Source organism: Pleuronectes platessa, chromosome 16 (genome assembly GCF_947347685.1).
Source record: "Pleuronectes platessa chromosome 16, fPlePla1.1, whole genome shotgun sequence".
NCBI classification, from domain to species: Eukaryota; Metazoa; Chordata; class Actinopteri; order Pleuronectiformes; family Pleuronectidae; genus Pleuronectes; species Pleuronectes platessa.
The window spans coordinates 20,689,946-20,707,767 of NC_070641.1; the positions used below are offsets into that span (position 1 = coordinate 20,689,946).

Consider the following 17,822-nt stretch of genomic DNA (forward strand, 5'->3'; position numbering starts at 1 on the left):
GGGAACTGCAAATTTTACACAACTACAATGTTTTTTATAGAGATTCTATCAATCCACAGTGTGTAGTTGGATTCACCTGTAAACCTATTATGCACATTGCTTTTTCGGGAGACTGTTGAAACTATATAATATATGAGAAATATAAACGTACAGTGTCTATAATCAGTGAGAGGGCGAAAGTCTTCCTCTCGTACAAACAACACAGGAAGTACCTTTTTATTTTTCAAACGTCTTCCTCTGGTCATCAAAGAATTTTATCTTAAACTTTCGGGGGGAAACTGCACTTTTTGAAGGACAATCTTTATTTGTATGGGTATAAGAATTGACAAAAATGAAGACGCCTGATATTACAAGGTATAGAAAACCAACTCCAGTGTGCTCTAATAATGAATGTCTCCTCTGATGCTGTCTGTCTATTTGGTTTCATTTACTCTTTATTCTCCTTTTTGTTGCTTGGTTTGTTATGTATTTTTTTTTTTTTCTCCTTATTTTTCTGGATTTTAGTGCTCTTAAGAGAATCTGTACTAAGGTGTAGAGTAGTAGGTAGTAGGTCTTCTGTTGGCTGTACTCGTATACTGATTACTGTTTGTAACCCCCTGGCTCCTGCAGCCAGCATACAAAGCTGTATAACTTGGGTACAACCCTCAATAAAAGACTAACAATGACTGTGCTCACGTCCTGGACTCTTCACTTCTCCTCATCTAGTTGTTGGTGAAACTGTTTGAGAAGCTCGGATCTGTGAAGGTAACCTAACGTTTCCTCTGCCAGTAACACTTCCAGCTTTTGTTTTTAGCATAGACTGTAAATAAAAATGGAATGAGGTCCTCCCACTATCCAGGAGTGAGGGAAAAATCTTGGTTATGAACAGTGGTATCTATTTCCTATCAATTTGCATTCTCGACCAATCGTGAGGCTCTCAGCTGTCAAAGATGTCATCTCATCTTGTTTTTATAGCATCAAATAACTAATTAGAACCAAACTTGCCAGAAAAAAAGAATATTTGACCTTTCATAAATGATAGAAAGAAACCATCTTTTAGAGATATGGTTAATGTGTACTTATCCCATCCACTAAGATGGACAGGGTTTATGACAGATACACCAGGGGGCAAACAACGCTTTGGCTATAACCATATATAAGACAGCAAAAAAATTATCCAAATGAAAGCAGTAAAGGCCTAAATAAGGTCTGTCCGTAAAGACACTGCATCCTACTTTACCCATAATTGCCTCTTCCTTCAAACTACACATCTACAGTTCTTCTGCAGACACTTAAAAGATTGTACACATTATTTCCAGTCCACAATCATCCATTTAATTGTCCATTGGCAGATTGCGATTGAGCTGTCTATCATGAAAGGTGATGTATTTGCAGCAGTTAATTATGGACAAAAATAAATGTATTCGCTTCTTCTGCTCATTTTAATGTTTGTTGGGAAAGTTCACTTGTACGTGCCTTTTTATTACCAACATGTTACTCTCTTCATCTTGATAAAATTCTGATTCCTACTTTGCAAGTAGTAAGTTCCTTTGCCCCCTGGAGTTGATCACTGGTGTTTCAGCACAATAGATTTCACACATCAGAGCCACATCACGAACGTACACCTCATGTGTCTTTATTGATCTATTCATGAGAAATTATACATTGGAACCACAGGGTGGAACTGAACGAGCAAAAAACAGATACCATCCAAACTGATAACCTTGTGTTATTTTTTGTTTTCTCTCCTAAAGCACATGTTCATTAAATACAGTTAAACACGAGACACAGCAGCTGACGATGCCTGCAACAGACAGAAGAGCGGACGAGGGAGGAAGTGGGAAATGTTGTGGCGTCCGTCTGCTTCACAAGAACTTCCTGCGTGGATCATGTTGGGGTCAACTTCTCTGGAAGAGAAAGAAATGTAAACCGTCAGAGAAGGAGGGGGGGGGCAGAGGGAGGGAGTGTGTGTGTTGTAAGAAGCCAGAGACGAACCTCTGTAGTGACCAATAGGAACAGGTTATTCATAAACATCCTTCTTGTCTGCGATGTACTGGACAATCTCCTCAGGAGTCATCAACTTCTCTGCTTCTGCATCTGGGATTTCAAAGCCTGAGAAAAGAAGAAGAAACACACACTGTGAGGAAAAGACCCAACAAACACCAGCTCTTATTTCTAATGTTTAGAGCTGCGCTTGAAGGCACCACACCCCAAAATAAAATGGACTCCCGGCTGCTCAGAGTCCAGTTAAACCGGCTAAAGATGTGATAAACTCTTCGCTGTATTATCAAATTAGCACGTTCACCCTGATGTCATGTTTCCATCATTGCCGATTAAAACCTGAATCTTCTGCAGTCACAAATGTAAACCGTCAATTTGTAGAATTCCACTTAGAGATTCCTGAGCGAGCAGCTGCTGCACAGACGAGTCAAAGTCAAAGACACTCACCGAACTCGTCCTCCATGGCCATGATGATCTCCACCTGGTCCAAGCTGTCCAGACCCAGGTCTTTCATGAAGTGGGAGGAGGTCACCAGCTGAGGAGCAGAAAATCAACACATAAGTCACACAAACACAACAATAGTGACACTCAACCTTCCATCCCTGTTAGAGGTCAAAGGGTCAGCGGGACCCACTCACCCTCTCTGGGTTGATCTTGTCGTAGAGCTTCAGCACGTACATGACGCGGCCTTTGATGGTCTCTAAGGTGAGGGGGGGCAGGTCGCCATACTGTCGGCACAGGACGCCCACTGAGGAGACCTGGGGGGAGGAGAGAAAGTCAGAAACAGAGCCAACACTAAAGTGCTCCGAGGGTTTGAAGAAGCTCAGCTCATAATAATACACGTTAATTATAAAGATATTTTCTTAACAACGTTACAAAGAACTTGAATAATACAAAAATTATCCAACGGGCGCAGAGAAAACACAACAATCTAATAAATAGGATTTGTCAAGGTTAATAATAAAAAGCCAATGTCAACCATCTGTAAAAGCTAAAAGATTTTTTTTAGAAGGAAATTTAAAAGAAGCTGTGAATTCCATAATGAAGGGATCTGATCGCAGAGGAGTGTGTGTGTCTGTTGTGTGTCTGTAGTTTTTAACTCTTTGGCTGAGATGGTGTTTTCCTTGAACTATTTGCCTGACTTCCGTTGACTCACACACAACAACTACAAATCACCATTTCCCCCAATGACATTAAATACTTAACACAACACAACAACCTCAGGATTACAGGGTTTAACAATCTGAGCTACATGCTTCACGTAGCTGAGCAGAATGAACCACACACTGTCTACATGCGAATGTGTGGCTGTTGTGTGACGGTTGTGTGTCTGTATCCGGAACGATTTTAAAATGCAGCAGACACAAATTAAACAACACATGTGTCAGTGAACTCAATCCAGCTTCGCTAGCTAGCTCGTTAGCCAACAACAAAACATGGCCAATGTGTGTGCAGAACAACGACGCGTTTCCCGGTCGGTAGATTAAACGACCTCCCGGTGGATGATCACTGGAGTCAGAACGGACCGACCCCCCGCCGCCGCGGGGCCGGGACAGACAAGGTGAGCAGGGCACATTTGAAAGGCGTCGGTAGGTCACAGCGTTGCGCGCTAGGCCCACCGACGGCTCAGGGTTACCGGGGACTCACCGGGCTCTGGCCGAGCCACCGCGTCCTCCGGCTGCTGGCGGCGAAGGAGACGGGTCGGTGAAGGGCCGCCGCGGGGCCGACAGCGGCTCGGACCGCCGGGCTGCCGGAGCAGAGCCGCAGCGAGGGCCGGGAGAGCGAGCGGAGACACTGCGTCAGGACACGGGCCGCCATGACGGAGAGAGGTGACTGGAGCTCCCGGCGTGCAACGCGAGGAAGAAGCCGAGTCAAGGGCTCCGCAACGCGCATGCGCACAGAACGAGGTGTGTATCCTCCTTGCGTGTTTTTTAATTTTCTTACTTAACTTTCTTTACGCGTTAAATCATGTACTGCAAATATATGTATTCTAAATAAAGAAACTGATTTTGTTTTTAATTAACAAAAAAGTAAAACACGAACGTGCTAAATAACTGGAGAAACCAATCGAACGCAGAATAATTCTACGGATTAATGATAATAGTACTACATTTAGTTTATTTAGCCCCTTTTAAAAAATATAGTTTACAAAGTTATTTGACAGCAAAGCAACACAAGCAGATATAAGACAAATAACAACGTTATTACGATGCAGGAGGCCAGACCACTACGTTTACGTAATCTGAAATAAGGTAGTGTTTACATTAAATGAATACAAATGTCACGTGAAAACGTAAACACATAAAAGCAGTAATACGGAAATAAAAATAAATGAACAAGCAAAATAAAAGGTAATACAAATAAACAGTAAAAACACATCACATGAAAACAAGTGTATACAATGTGTTTTTAGAAGCTACATATCCTAAAGCATCAGAATAGTTCAATAATTTAAATATGAACATCCTCAGAATAAAAATAACAAATGTAGTTTATTATAGTTTGAGTGTATTCATCGACGACTCTGCAGTCGGCTCCTCGGGTCTGGAGGGGGACGCATCCATCGCAGTCAGTTGACGTCTCACAGAAAAGATCCCGAACACATCGATGCGTTAGAGGATTTTGTTCTAATCGATTAATCGTCGCTGGCTCGTGTGTTCCTCCCGACTCGGAGCCATGGAGTTGTCCGAGCTACTGTACAACAAAGCGGAATACATCGAGACGGTAAACACGCCCGGTCCCCGCTGTGTGTTAGCCTGCTAGCCGCTAGCTGTGTGGCTAGCTGCGGCTGCACAGGGCGTGTTGTTGGACTCACTGGAACGTTCATTGTGCTCAGATGAGACAGGAAATAAAGAAAAAACACACAAATATCAATACACGTGTTAACCGATGTTTGTGTTTGTGTTTCAGGCTTCCGGGAACAAAGTGAGCAGACAGTCTGTTCTGTGCGGGAGTCAAAACATCGTCCTCAATGGGAAAGTAAGCGACCAATACAGTGAACATGGCTGCCATTGGTTTATAGTGATAATACATCTTATTTACTATAAATGACACTTTGCAACACAGCATGTAAACACACAACAATACATGTAAAGTAAAGGCAGTGAGTGAAATCAGATAAGAGACATAGGTGTTTTAGATTTGGTCAGTCGAATATTGCTGGATTATAAGTTATTTGGATGTAAATATGATATTCTTGTGTGTCTGTTTGTTTGTGTGTGTGTGTGTGTGTGTCCGTGTGTCCTCCAGACCATTGTCATGAACGACTGCATCATCAGAGGAGACCTGGCTAACGTCCGGGTGGGCAGACACTGCGTGGTGAAGAGCCGGAGTGTGATTCGACCGCCGTTCAAAAAGTTCAGCAAAGGGTAAAGCTCCTGCTTCCTAACAGCAAATACTACCAACATGTTGTTTTATTGTCTGTGTGATTCAAACCTCAATCATCACGTGTGCATTAGTGATATCGCTTGGTTGCAGTATTCGAACTAGGGCTCTGTGATATGAAGTACTCACCAAGCATGTGTTGTTATTATTAATCTGGATATAGAAGCCGATCCAAATCTGGCAACGGGTGCAAATGTAGTTTAATGTTCTGCAGAAACTTTTAAGACTCAGAAGAGACTTAAAAATACAACTACGAAATCTCAGTAGTTGCAATGTGTCTGGTACACGACAGGGAACTATGTTGCATACCACCAGTGAGCTGTTTGTTTAGATATTGTGTGTTTAACTCCTGATTGCTCAAACTCTGTCCCTTCTCTGTGTCTCCCTTCAGAGTGGCGTTCTTCCCGCTGCACATTGGAGACCACGTCTTCATCGAGGAGGACTGCGTGGTCAACGCAGCGCAGATCGGTTCCTATGTCCACATCGGCAAGAACTGTGTCATAGTGAGTGGGACAGAAACAGAAATACAACCAGGACAGAAAGGGGAGAGTGTGTAGAGAGACACAATCTGCACCAGTGTCTCTTGCCTCTGGTGAAACAGTCACATGTTAGTCATGTTCAGATGAACCGGAGCCACAAGAAACTGCTGACGAGCTTCAGTGAGCAGACACAGAGCTCTGTTGGAATATGAAGGGAAACACATAGCATTAAAATTTGAATGTTAGTGTAGCTGACTAGCAGTCTGACTCCAGCAGTAACAGATTCATTCTAATTGCTAATATGAGGAAGAGCTGAATGTTTAAGTGTTTAAACAGATGCAGAACTCTATGAATTGTCCATTAACACATGTTTTAAATGTCTGATTAGTTGTTTTCATTTTACTGGTTGATAGCAGGATGTATAGAAAGAAGAAATGGGAAAAGGGCTCATTAGAGATGTCAAAGGGTGTCAACACTCAAATGTTAAGGATGAGTGTCTGTCTTAAACAAGTTAATTTAAGCACTTTACATTGAAACGTGCTGTATAGATCATAAGAGTGATTCTTATCAACGTCATAACATCTTGTAATCCTAAAAACTATTTCTTGCTACATACAGATTTTTCTTCAATGTTGCACATATCGAAATTCAAACTTTGTGTTTCTTTAAGCACAAACCTTCAAATCAGCTCAGTTTCATTTTTTACTGCTGCTCTACATTGTTCTGAACCACCAGCTCCACTGGTTATGTTCCACTGCACAAATGACACATAGAGTCAGTAGATGTTTGTTCACTTGCTTTTGTCCACTGTGTGTGTTGCGTTCAGGGCCGCCGCTGTGTGCTGAAGGACTGCTGCAAGATCCTAGACAACACCGTGCTTCCTCCTGAGACCGTGGTGCCGCCTTTCACCGTCTTCTCCGGATGCCCAGGTCAGCAAAACATGAAGCCAGCATACACAAGTCCCCGTCCACCTCCTGTGGGTCTTCACCTGTTCTAATCTGTGTCTCTCTCAGGTCTTTTTTCAGGAGAGCTCCCAGAGTGCACACAGGACCTGATGATAGACGTCACCAAGAGCTACTACCAGAAGTTCCTGCCTCTCAGTCAGATCTGAGACCCACACTGGAAACCCTCAGCGGGGTCCAGTCCCTTCCCGTCAGGGCTGGGTCCTGACTGTCAGACTGAAATGGACTTTGAGTGCTCACCTTCTGTTCGTCATCTCCTCGGAGGTCTCGAGCTTTTCCGATGAAGGAAAAACAATTGGTCTTGTTTAGATATATGATGTGTGTGGAAAGCTCGTAATTAAAGGAATATGGTAAAGCTGCAGGAGGCGGTTTGTGTGTTTGCAGCTCCAGATTGACAAGTCTGTTAAATTTGGAAAGACAATGGGTTGTTATCACACTGCAAACATCACGCTCATGTTTACCTCCCCAGCTTGTCTGAGATAAACACTCCTCAGTATATTTTTCGTTTCCTATGAATGCTTTGCTCTTCACAAGTTATTTTTTGGTTATTTATGATATTTCTCCAGGTTGGTTTGCTCACAGAAACCCAGAGAAAGAGAGACGCCCTTGTGTGGGATGTTGTCGCTCTTTGTCAGCGTCAGTGGGTGAAGATGTGGAGGAGCTGGATGGAATAGAAGGTGAAGGGTGGAGGTGTTTGAAGGATGTGGGAACACAGCTTGTAAGATACTGTAAAACATCCATGGACCAAAGCAGCAGCAGCAGCCACTGTTTAAGGAGGTCGACTGTACAGGTGCATTATTCATATCCACAGATCAGAAGTACACTGTTTAAGTCACTGTCATTTTATTTTTAATGTTGAAGAACATGTTTATTTGCTCTCACCTCCCTCGTAATTGGTCATTCTTTAATATGACGTGAGATTTTACTTCAATGTATGATTCAACTTCAAAATATCAAGTGTTGCGGTTGAAGTCTGGCTCCTGTGTGCTTTGCCTCTGTCACTTCCTGTGAGCCTTACCACAGCCAGAGCCGACATCTCAAATAGTGAAGCATATAAATAAATAGAAATGCTTTAAAAATCTGCCCTTTGTGAGTCTGACTCGGTTCTTTAGATTTTCTTCTTTTGATATGTGGGGTATTGACTCCTGGCAATGTTTTCATGAGTGGGTTCACAATGTTTATGTGCTCGAGCATGCAACTGTTGAAACACACCAGACTTATGACTATCACATTATTCTGGATATTGTAAATTGGTGATTGGTAAAGTGGAAAATACTGTTTAAGGCAGAGATAAAGATTTAAAAAGTAACTTGAATGTCACTCAGGAGAGCTCATACCTCCACCATGGCCCAGGAGTTCCCCTTCAATTCAATCAAGCTGCAACAAGCTGCACAGCCTCATAGATATGTCACATTAATAAGCCTGATTTGAATCCATATCCTCAAATTATTCCCTTGTTCATCCTGAAAATGTAGAAAAATATCCAATAATGTTAATTAAAGTGAAATAAATAAATAATCCTGGATCTGTTCCCTGATACGTATCTGAATCAAAATTTAACAGGTTCATTTAACCGGTTCTTTCCTGATCCAGACCACATCCTTCCACCAAGTCAGAAAAGACTAAACAACTTGTTTGTGTACAATGTCACAGAACAGCTGTGAGCCACCAACAGTAAACAAAGACCGTTCATAGTTTTATATTCAGTGTTTCTCACTAACAATAAGTTTTATTTTATTATTATTCCTTGAATTCCTTCTTTTCTCCATGACACATTTGCAAAAGTCCTGCAGCGACAACATCACCACCCTTTCTACTGCTGTCCTTTAGCGCCACCTAGTGGCCTGCAGCAGAGCTTCTCTCTGAACGCTGATCCTCGTCTGATCCTTTATTTTGACCTTCGATAGGCGAAATGCACAACTTTTGTATTTCAACAATGATCAGGACAGGGAGATATTATTTGTACTTCTAAAACTTAAAGTTTCCTCTAAAGAACAACGAAATATGCAGATTTGTCTCATTTCAGTCTCTAGTCGACTTTCCATCACACAAATTAAATATACTAATATTTCATGGATAAGTATCATAGAAGAAAAAATAAATAAAACTAAACTCATAACATTTTCCTTTTTTTAATGAAACAGTCCATCCACTTGCAACTCAATGGTTTTATTTCTTTTACAATGTGAACCACATATCATACCAACAATTAAATGTTAAGTATATAGATTAGCCATTTATTACTTTTTAAACAAATAAGTATCAAGAAACAGCTAATAATAGTGTTGGCTCCAGAGACACGTGGCATGAGTCAGACTTCTTGAAACAATGTGAATGAAGGCCTGTGATTGGCTCAGGGGAAGAAAAGAAAAAACACAAAGTGCCCCCCCACCCCTTCTCTCATAACCAGAATAATCAGTGGGCTGGGAAGGGGGGGGGGTTGACAGTGGGCTTAGAAAGACTGCACCACCCTGCTCACAGCCAACTCTCGTGAATTTCTGTTTTTCTATCGGCACTCTCCTCCTCGTCGTCCCTTTAAAACCAGCATGATGTCATACAACACACACTGGGAGGTCACAGGTACTCGTTTGGTTTCAGCCTGCGATGCTACCGAGGAGAATCAGAGAGCGAGTTAAGGGTCGACGGGAAATAAAAACATATTCATAAAGCATTCCTCTGATATAATGAAGAGCCGGGGTGGACAGGCGGTCAGGTCGGTCCTCAGGATTGGAACCGTCTCCGACTCTCGGTGCCATGGTGCCTCACGTTTAGGGTTTAATTCCTATTCAAGATCCTTCCTATGTTGCATTAGTCCCTCGACCTGTGATAGCGGATGCTGCCTAAAACCTGATTTAAATTTAGACCCTGGTTTATTGTTGCCCTTCAGAGTAATCAGAGGCTTTCTGTGTGTAGACAAATCAAATCTCACTTTTCAAATATTAGGTTTATATTTTCATGTCTTTTTTTTTTTACACTCCTATGCAAGAACAGAAAAAATATAAAATATGCAGAACTCTTCATTTGACAATCAACAACTCTCAGCCCGATTCTTTTTTCTTTCACCGACTAGCCAGCGATCATGTTCGAGTATAAACAGCCAAAGTAAATGCAAGAAGAGGGAAATAAAAATGAAATCTGTGACCAAAATGTAACAGAAGTTAAAAACTGGCATGCTTTTTTTATACAACTTAACAAAACCTACGATTCCAGGTTATAAAAGTGAAGGGGGAGTGAGCAAGTCAACGATAGTCAGGAGAAGAGGGAAGAGATCATTGATATCACACGAGTCGGCTCCAGTGGGTATTTACAGGCAGAAAGTCACTGTATCACTACTGCAGCTGAGCATCGCTAGAAATATCCATCATTGATTTTAATAACTAGACAACACTGTCATTGTTTACACTCTGTTAGCTTCCTATGCAACATGAAAGCATATTCCACCTTCACAAACAAGTTTTTTTTTATAGATTTAACTCCAATTATATTTTGTTAATACCCTAAAATATTTATATATATACACACACACATACACAGTACCAGTTTATATTACTTTACAAATAACTATATATACCCACGTGTCTGACTCGTGTGATCTCAGTGTCTCCGGCTCCGCTCCTTTACAGAAGGCAACAACCATTTCAAGAACTAAACGCACCCCGAGTTGCATCATCCTGTACCAAGTTTTTAAAAAAAAAAACAACTAAACAATAAACAAATAACAAACAACAAACCCATTCACATCTTATTAATGCACACACCCCTTGTACAAAAAGCAGACTGTTTCCCCAACAGCCGACCAAACACTGCAGCCCGATCAGCCTGCGACTCCAGTGTTTGGTCGCCCTGTTGAGAAATGCTACCTTCATAAGAACATTTCTGTGATTTATGCTTCCGTTACAGAACCGATTATCCTCCAGTACGTTCCATCATTAGTCAGGGAAAGAAGAACCCCCCCCAAGAGTCTCTGAGCACAGGTTGAGCCCACTTGCAGACGCCCCACATCCCGATCACTTTTCTTAAAGAGTGAACGAGCAGAGTGCGACAGCTCCGTTTCACGTTAGGACTTCTTCTGAGCACCGGCAGATAATCAATGTGTGGACCTGTTGAGGGCTGGACAAGGCTACAACTTGGATACAAAGGAAGAGCCGATTTATTTGCATGAGTTGGAAGTGAAAGCTAAGTGCAGAAAATCCTTATTGCAACTCATCAGAATAATAACACTATCACATAAAACATGAGCTGCTTTTATAATAAGTACAGGGTCGAGGGGGTAAGAGGGCGTCACAGTCAACAAACAGGCCGTCTGTGAAGCTATACCACAAAGAAGGTTTTTTTTTCCTTTGTTATCCTTAACAAAAAAACAATGTAAAACAGGAGAGAAAACAAGGTGGAGAGAACAGTGGCAAAGGATTTTTAACACTGGTGGTTTAAAAACAAAAATGGTGACTGGCTTAACTGAATCAAGTCACCATTGAAGCAGAGTAGTTTAATCTTAATGTCCAATAAACATCAATAGCCTGCTATTGGTAGTTCCACGCCGTCGGCCCGATAACCAGAGAAATGGGGCTGGTTCCGAGCACATGAGGCCGGAGGATGCCACAGATGTTCTCGAATTAGGGAATTAGCTCCTCAAGACGTCAACTAAGAGCTGCGATGATGAAGTAACAGAAAGAAACCGTTGGGTTGTTTGACACAGAGCTGAGTCTCTGATAGAGCAGGGTCCAACATTTGGCGAGCAACTTGATTCACTGAGTGAGATGATTTGATCATGGCCCTCACTTCCTTATTAAGGTGGTGGGTGAGGATGAGTGAGGTTAAGGGAGGGAAGGGCACAAATGTGTCAAGGATCAAGTGGCTTCTACTTGTAAAGCAGCACAGTGCATTTTCAACCCTTTGAGAACTGTCTGCATCCCAGAACGTGTTGGTTCCTTCATTGTCTCCTTTCCAGGGTAGCGATGTCTGAGGAGTGTGTGACGGTGACCAGTCCTCCCAGTCTCTCTCACGCACAGTGTCCCGATTGCAGAGCAGTGATTTGTAGTAATAGTGTCGGAAAAGGAGACAAGGAAAATAATGCATCCAACATCTGATTAGACTGAACTGAGAACCTACAGTCCCATTTTCAACCTGGGTTCTTTTCCACAGCCAGGCATCCGAAGCGTCAGTCCGTCCATCTCTCACATATCAGCCCATCCACCCCACCTTTCCCTGCCATGGCTGTGAAACCTTCCCCCCCCACCCTCTCATACACATCGGCAGGCAAAAGATCATATCATCCTGTTACGTTTGTGAGTAGGAGAGTCTGTGATGACATCACTACACTGGGTGGAATTTCGTTTCCTGGTTCCTACCCCCCCAGCGGAGGCAGAGCCTGTAGAGTCCAGATGCAGAGCCATCTCCTCTGAGATGAAAGTGTTCAGGTCCACGTCTTGGAGTCCATTGCGCCTGCTGCGGCACACCGGCCCAGCGCCAGAAGAACCACCTCCGGCAGCACCGCCCCCATTACTGCTGCTCCCGCTCACGTGTGTGGGAGAACCTGGAGCACCGGAGCGCACACTGATGCTCGCCATGGCTCCACTCAGACCTAAAGTGGGGAGGGGACGAAGAGGAGAATGAGACAAGAGCAACGCTGGATGGAGAAATAAGACGGATGGGGCGCTTGATTTCAAGTTAGCACAGCATTGTGTCAAAGGTTTTTGCAATATCGCTACACTGATAAAAGTCTTGTTTCATATCTATAGCTATGTTTGTGGATTCTTTTGAGTAAAGCAACTGTGAATCACAACCAAGCACACACATTCATCAGTCCATTACTCATTAAGTTAAAATAGGAGGTTAAGTGAGCACACAGCAAGTAATCAGCTCTTTGATCATCTAGCCTTTGTTAGCGTCATTTGCTCAGACTGTCTCTATTTTGGATTCTAGACAACAACGTGGGTCATGAAGTTCGTGTTTCTTCAGAGACACTGTTAGGAAAGCACTTGGCTGCCATCTCACAAAAGCACAGGTCCCCACTTGGTGCCGAAGCTTTGGCTGAACAAAATGACTCCTACCGCAATAAAACACACATGATTGCAGTGCCTGTGACTTAACAAGGGAGGTGACAGGTGCAGCTTCCAACCACACTGTGGTAAACCGATCAAGAAACCATTACTATCCCTGACCTGAGGAATGAAAGAGGTGTATGATTGTCCTCAAGTATGGAAAGGGTTCAGGCTGAAGCTTGTTTTTAAAGATCATGAGTAAATTTAAATCATTTGGTCAATCCTGACACACACAAACATCACGGGTGAAAGGCAAAAGGTGTCTGATAACGGAGAAAGACAGACTGAAATGTCCTGACACAGATGGAACTTGTGCATCTGTAACCTTAACCAACGAATGCCTGACATAACCTGCCCTCACCCTCAGCTACACTCAGCCGGCCCCTTTAAATGTGAGGTCCTTCAGATAATATACTGAATATTCATTTTCCCAAACAGCAAACAAGTTGTAAAGCCGCTGAATTACAAATGGAAACAGTTGCATGTACAATGGCTTTTGGTTTTATGAGATGTTTGCTCTCGTAAACACATACACACACACGAGGGTCTAAAGAAGTGAGGCCTTCCCTCACCATTGGCCAGCACTGACATGCCCTTATCTCTGAGCCTCACGTGGCAGATATGATGACTGGAGGACAAACAAACTCTCGTTTACTCTCATGCAAACTCACATCCTATAGTTCCCGCTAAGACAACAACACCAGTGGTACCACTTTCTTCTGTCCAACAACGTATCTCCCTCCAGTGTCATCAAGTTTCTTTTTAAAAAAGGTGTCTAGAATGTGTACTAGTGTCCAAGCTGTGAGCGAAACTTATACTTAAATCAGACTTACCATGCAGTGCTATGGCCTCCCTGAAGGGCTGGAGGTCGGCCTCCACAGACGAGCCCGTCTCCGATGGTGAATTGGCTCGACTAGGGGCCACCATGGCCAGCCGGGAGTTGGCCCTGCTGCTCCTGTGTGGTGGTGCTTTGCCGCACAGAAAGCTGATGAGATCCTCCCTGCGAATGGTTCTCCGGCGCTTTTTCACCCAGGCCAACATGTCCTGAAATCCAATGCAAGAGTGCTGTGTAAACCTAATGCAGTCAGGTCCAGATGTAGGACAACTTGAGGGGCCTTCCAAGATGCAGAGGGAGAATGAGACCCACCTTATTACGGCGTTGATGGCCTATTTGGATGCCCCAATCAAAGCTTCTCTGATGGGCCTCCACACTCTCTGCGTGGTGGGAGACAACATTAAAATAACTATCATCAATTCCGAATTAAGTGCTAACATATGGTTACTTTTATTAGAGTTTTGTGGGTTTTAATGTATACCGTTAATTTAATTCTATACTTTACTGTACAGATCAGATTATCAACAGATAGTGTGTGGCCTCCAGAGGGAATGATCAACTCCTCACTAGCTCAACAACTTCAAATATTGGATCTTCAAATCCTGACATGTTAATTGTGAGTAATAATAAAAAAGATAAGCAATTCCTTGAATAGAGCTATCCAAAAAAAACAAGCCCTATGAAAGAGATGTCAAGTAACAGTAGGAGCGAAACACAAACAGTAGGTGTAGTTGTTGGCACATGAGTGAATCCTGCTCAAGAGCACAAGGGCAGGCACAAGAGGGTGACGTGGGCAGATACCTTTGTAGAGGTTGGTGACTGCTGTAGCGGCGTTCTGAAATGGCACCCACAGTGACAGGCCCTGCTGGTGGCATACTCTGTCTGTGGGAGGAAAGGGAACATGTGGTTGGTTTATAAACGTGACACGAGGCCATGATGCGAAACAAATAAAATAAAAAATGAATAAATAAGCCAGCACACTGGAGAGCTAGAGGACAACAACACATCGGAAGAAGGGGCGACGAAGTCCGGTGCCTATGGAGGATGAGGTGAAGATCATTTCCATTCGCCATTTTGTCTTGCATCTACATTTGCAGGGACAGGGTTCGGGGGGCATTAAAATAACTGTGGGCTAGCGCTAACATTAGATGGCTAGCTGGGCCAGCGGCTGGCTTGGTGAGAAAACACTGACACGCCAACTTAACTGCGGCCTCAGCAGTAAAGTTGCAAAGACATGTCAAACATGCCAAACGAGGGGGGGAAAGGACTCGCCAAAATAAAAGCAGCCGTGTTGGATCTGCTGCAGTCCCGAGGACACACGAGCACCACAACACACTCGAGACAGACCCACACTTCCACATCGAAGCAATAATATACTCGCCATTTTGTGCTTATAACGCGTTGCAGAACTGCTCACTCAGCAGCACGGGTGTTTTTTAAAAAGCACGTCCACACAAACCACCGCTGCTGGACTCCCCCCCCCGTTAAACAGGGACATTATTAAAGGAACTCGCGGCCTGAGGAACGGACCGCGGCGGTGACAGCGTTCGAGAGACTGTCATCTGGGAATGTCGCGTAGCTACGGTTGTTGTTACCATCGCCATTTTGTTACTAGCTTGGCTACGTTAGCTTGAGTCTTTTAACTTGGTGTCAACAAGGTGGCTTCGCTGACAAAAGATAACCCCTATGATCACGGGACCCTCGGCTGTGCGAGTCGATCTTTGTGTTGGGTGCTTTACAATCGAAACGGGCGGAGGTTCTAGTCCGCCACTGTTTTTCTGCCGCTGGCTAGCCCAAAGCTAGCTAAATTTAGTATTGCAAAATCAGCTGTAAACGCTACCCCCCGTACTGACCAGCGAGTTAGCATCGAAGCTAGTTAGCATCTAGGCAGCATTGACGCTGGTGGTAGTGGACGGTAACGGGGAGGTATACTGCCTGGATGCTAACCCCCCGAGCCCGCGGGCGGCTCCAGCGGTACCGACGCTGCCCCCGGACCCACAACACACACACACACACAAAGACGCGGGGTTGTTTTTTTTTGGACCTTTGTATAACTGTGCTACGGCGGTAGCGGAGTTCTGGAAGAGGTGCCACAGTTTCTCCTGGTCGTTGTCGGCCTCCTCCTCGCTCGGCTCCCTCTGCTCCGCCTCGGCCAAGCACTGCCGCTCCCATTTTGAGAACCAGTGCTCGGGTCCGTGTTCCTGTATCTCCGAGTCCCCGTCTTCCTTCTTCTCCTCCATTTAGCGCAACCGCACTCGAGGAGGTGCGCGTTTAATCTGTGTGAAATCGTGCTGATCGGGCCCGTGTTGAGAGTAATGAGGGAGAATAATGGATATTACTACAGTTTTGACTTGTCCGCACTGGAACATAAGCTTCCCCTATGCTAGCAGTGGCACCAGGGAGGAGACGCTTAGCTCACTGTTTTTCCTAGTAGCCGACGTCGGTTTATATATACAACGCACACTATCCTGTTATGCGCTTCGTCCCGCCCCTCGACGTGGATGCCAAAGAGGATTGGTCACGCGAGGCCGTAAGGGTGGGCTTTAGGTCTGTTTTTTGAATTCGATTGGAGCAGCGCTTCGTCCCTCACAGCATTGACACAAAAGAAGCTCGGTACAAATGACCCAGAAACTAAAGCTTGCAAGAGAGCACAGTTAATAATATAATATAATATAATATATGTATTGATATTACAATTTTATTAATGTCCTCTTTGAGCTAATATAGTTGTTAGATAGATAGATACTTTATTGATTCACAAGGGAAAGTGAGGCATCCAGTAACACACAAAAAAGCCAAAAACAAGAGCATATGAATAATAAAAGGTCAAAGTGAGTCAAGAATAAGTTCACTGCAGTGAGAGGAAAGTCTCGCCACCAGAACTACCTCAAATCTGTCACTGTAAATAAGTATGTGCTAGTAGAGATGTTGACATTACAAGTATTTTAAGTATAAGGTGATTGAAAGACACGAGTGACCGACACGGAGTACTGAAGCCAGATATAAATACAGATTTATTTATAAATAACTGAAGCTGTACAAAGTTGTGTAGACTAGCATAGCCTGTCAAAGTATAGTAACAAAAAAGGGAGTGAAAAACAGTGCAAGAGTCGAACTTCAAACACAAGACTAGAGATATAACATATATCAAATCAAATAAAGATAATCATAGATATTTTCACCTTTTAGAAAAGAATCATTATTTTCATATGCTAAATTTAGAAAAGCTTTATAACTTCCTGGTATGAAATGAACAACACTTAGTGAAATGAAACAAACGAGAGTGAGCCAGACAATATGAAAAACTCAACTGCGACAGCGTTTTACTGGATTCATCCACTGGATGGTGCCATTGACACAGGATGTAAAGAGGAGTCAGCTCCAGGCAGTTCTGGGTTCTTCACTGCAGATGAGGATTAGCTAAAGGCTGGACCAGTAACATACAGAGGAACACTGTCTTGGTGAGGGGACAATTCTTGTTTGGTTGTCTGTTGTCCTACACAAGGGAAAAACAAATGGACATAATTGTTAATTACAGGCCCCACTTCAAATTGTGTGGATTGCAGGTTATATTTGATGGACCCACAATTCAAGTACTTTGAATGTGCTTCATCAATTAGTGCGTAGTTAGTGCGTCTTTTCTGAAAATGATCTATAGTAGTACAGTATTTCTCAGCAAACAAGCAGCCCCTGGAAACCTTAGAGAACTAGTTTGATGAGCCTCACCAGAACAGGCTATATATCAAATACACAAAATAGACATAATTGTAATTAAATTGGGGTTAATAGCTACAAATGATCCAGAAGGAGGCGGATGGCTGAAGCTATTAAGTCTTTTCAAAGCTCACTAGACTGTATAATGGTATATGTAGATTAAATCATTAAGCGTTTTTTCCCCTCGTCACTGTTTGTAAATATTACTTTTTTCTGCTTATTTTTTTCACTTTTTGTATAATTTCTCTTATTTATATTTACAAGTTGGAAATGCTGCAATAAACTACAATGGAATAAAGAAATAAACGCATTAATGTTTTACTTGAAGAAGTAAAATCCTACGGTGAAAAGCTACAATGTTAATGGATAAAAACATGTGTTTTCATTTGATTTAAGGGGTAATATTTACAGCTTATTATTCGTATCT

At 43.1% G+C, this 17,822-nt stretch overlaps 3 protein-coding genes across 3 annotated transcripts; 1 reads left to right on the forward strand and 2 right to left on the reverse strand.

The window, feature by feature from the left end:
• Positions 1 to 1,590: 1,590 nt before the first annotated feature.
• On the reverse strand, positions 1,591 to 3,798 carry ndufab1b (NADH:ubiquinone oxidoreductase subunit AB1b). The gene is made up of 5 exons (XM_053443048.1): positions 3,628 to 3,798; positions 2,619 to 2,738; positions 2,428 to 2,515; positions 1,975 to 2,091; positions 1,591 to 1,886 (listed from the first exon to the last, which is right to left on the reverse strand). The coding sequence occupies exons 1-4, from the start codon at positions 3,796 to 3,798 to the stop codon at positions 2,000 to 2,002; spliced, it is 471 nt and encodes a 156-aa protein (XP_053299023.1). The 3' UTR covers positions 1,591 to 1,886; positions 1,975 to 1,999.
• A 702-nt stretch (positions 3,799 to 4,500) lies between these two features.
• On the forward strand, positions 4,501 to 7,888 carry dctn5 (dynactin 5). Its single transcript, XM_053443062.1, has 6 exons — positions 4,501 to 4,704; positions 4,891 to 4,959; positions 5,230 to 5,348; positions 5,756 to 5,867; positions 6,670 to 6,772; positions 6,857 to 7,888. Exons 1-6 carry the CDS (start codon positions 4,657 to 4,659, stop codon positions 6,952 to 6,954), a joined length of 549 nt encoding a protein of 182 aa, XP_053299037.1. The 5' UTR covers positions 4,501 to 4,656; the 3' UTR covers positions 6,955 to 7,888.
• A 1,070-nt stretch (positions 7,889 to 8,958) lies between these two features.
• Positions 8,959 to 16,127, reverse strand: hapstr1a (HUWE1 associated protein modifying stress responses a). The gene is made up of 5 exons (XM_053443124.1): positions 15,726 to 16,127; positions 14,483 to 14,563; positions 13,994 to 14,061; positions 13,680 to 13,890; positions 8,959 to 12,386 (listed from the first exon to the last, which is right to left on the reverse strand). The coding sequence occupies exons 1-5, from the start codon at positions 15,919 to 15,921 to the stop codon at positions 12,070 to 12,072; spliced, it is 873 nt and encodes a 290-aa protein (XP_053299099.1). The 5' UTR covers positions 15,922 to 16,127; the 3' UTR covers positions 8,959 to 12,069.
• Positions 16,128 to 17,822: the final 1,695 nt, after the last annotated feature.

What these genes read in the sequence shown, in the direction of transcription:
- ndufab1b (XM_053443048.1), bottom strand. Translation starts at nt 3,798, where the DNA reads ATGGCGGCCCGTGTCCTGACGCAGTGTCTCCGCTCGCTCTCCCGGCCC. An exon ending in GGTGGCTCGGCCAGAGCCCG is followed by an intron (nt 2,739 to 3,627) that starts GTGAGTCCCCGG and finishes TCCTCCCCCCAG; the next exon opens with GTCTCCTCAGTGGGCGTCCT. An exon ending in ACAAGATCAACCCAGAGAGG is followed by an intron (nt 2,516 to 2,618) that starts GTGAGTGGGTCC and finishes TCTGCTCCTCAG; the next exon opens with CTGGTGACCTCCTCCCACTT.
- dctn5 (XM_053443062.1), top strand. Translation starts at nt 4,657, where the DNA reads ATGGAGTTGTCCGAGCTACTGTACAACAAAGCGGAATACATCGAGACG. An exon ending in AAGCGGAATACATCGAGACG is followed by an intron (nt 4,705 to 4,890) that starts GTAAACACGCCC and finishes TTTGTGTTTCAG; the next exon opens with GCTTCCGGGAACAAAGTGAG. An exon ending in TCGGCAAGAACTGTGTCATA is followed by an intron (nt 5,868 to 6,669) that starts GTGAGTGGGACA and finishes TGTTGCGTTCAG; the next exon opens with GGCCGCCGCTGTGTGCTGAA.
- hapstr1a (XM_053443124.1), bottom strand. Translation starts at nt 15,921, where the DNA reads ATGGAGGAGAAGAAGGAAGACGGGGACTCGGAGATACAGGAACACGGA. An exon ending in AGTCACCAACCTCTACAAAG is followed by an intron (nt 14,062 to 14,482) that starts GTATCTGCCCAC and finishes CCCACCACGCAG; the next exon opens with AGAGTGTGGAGGCCCATCAG. An exon ending in GGAGGCCATAGCACTGCATG is followed by an intron (nt 12,387 to 13,679) that starts GTAAGTCTGATT and finishes TCCCCACTTTAG; the next exon opens with GTCTGAGTGGAGCCATGGCG.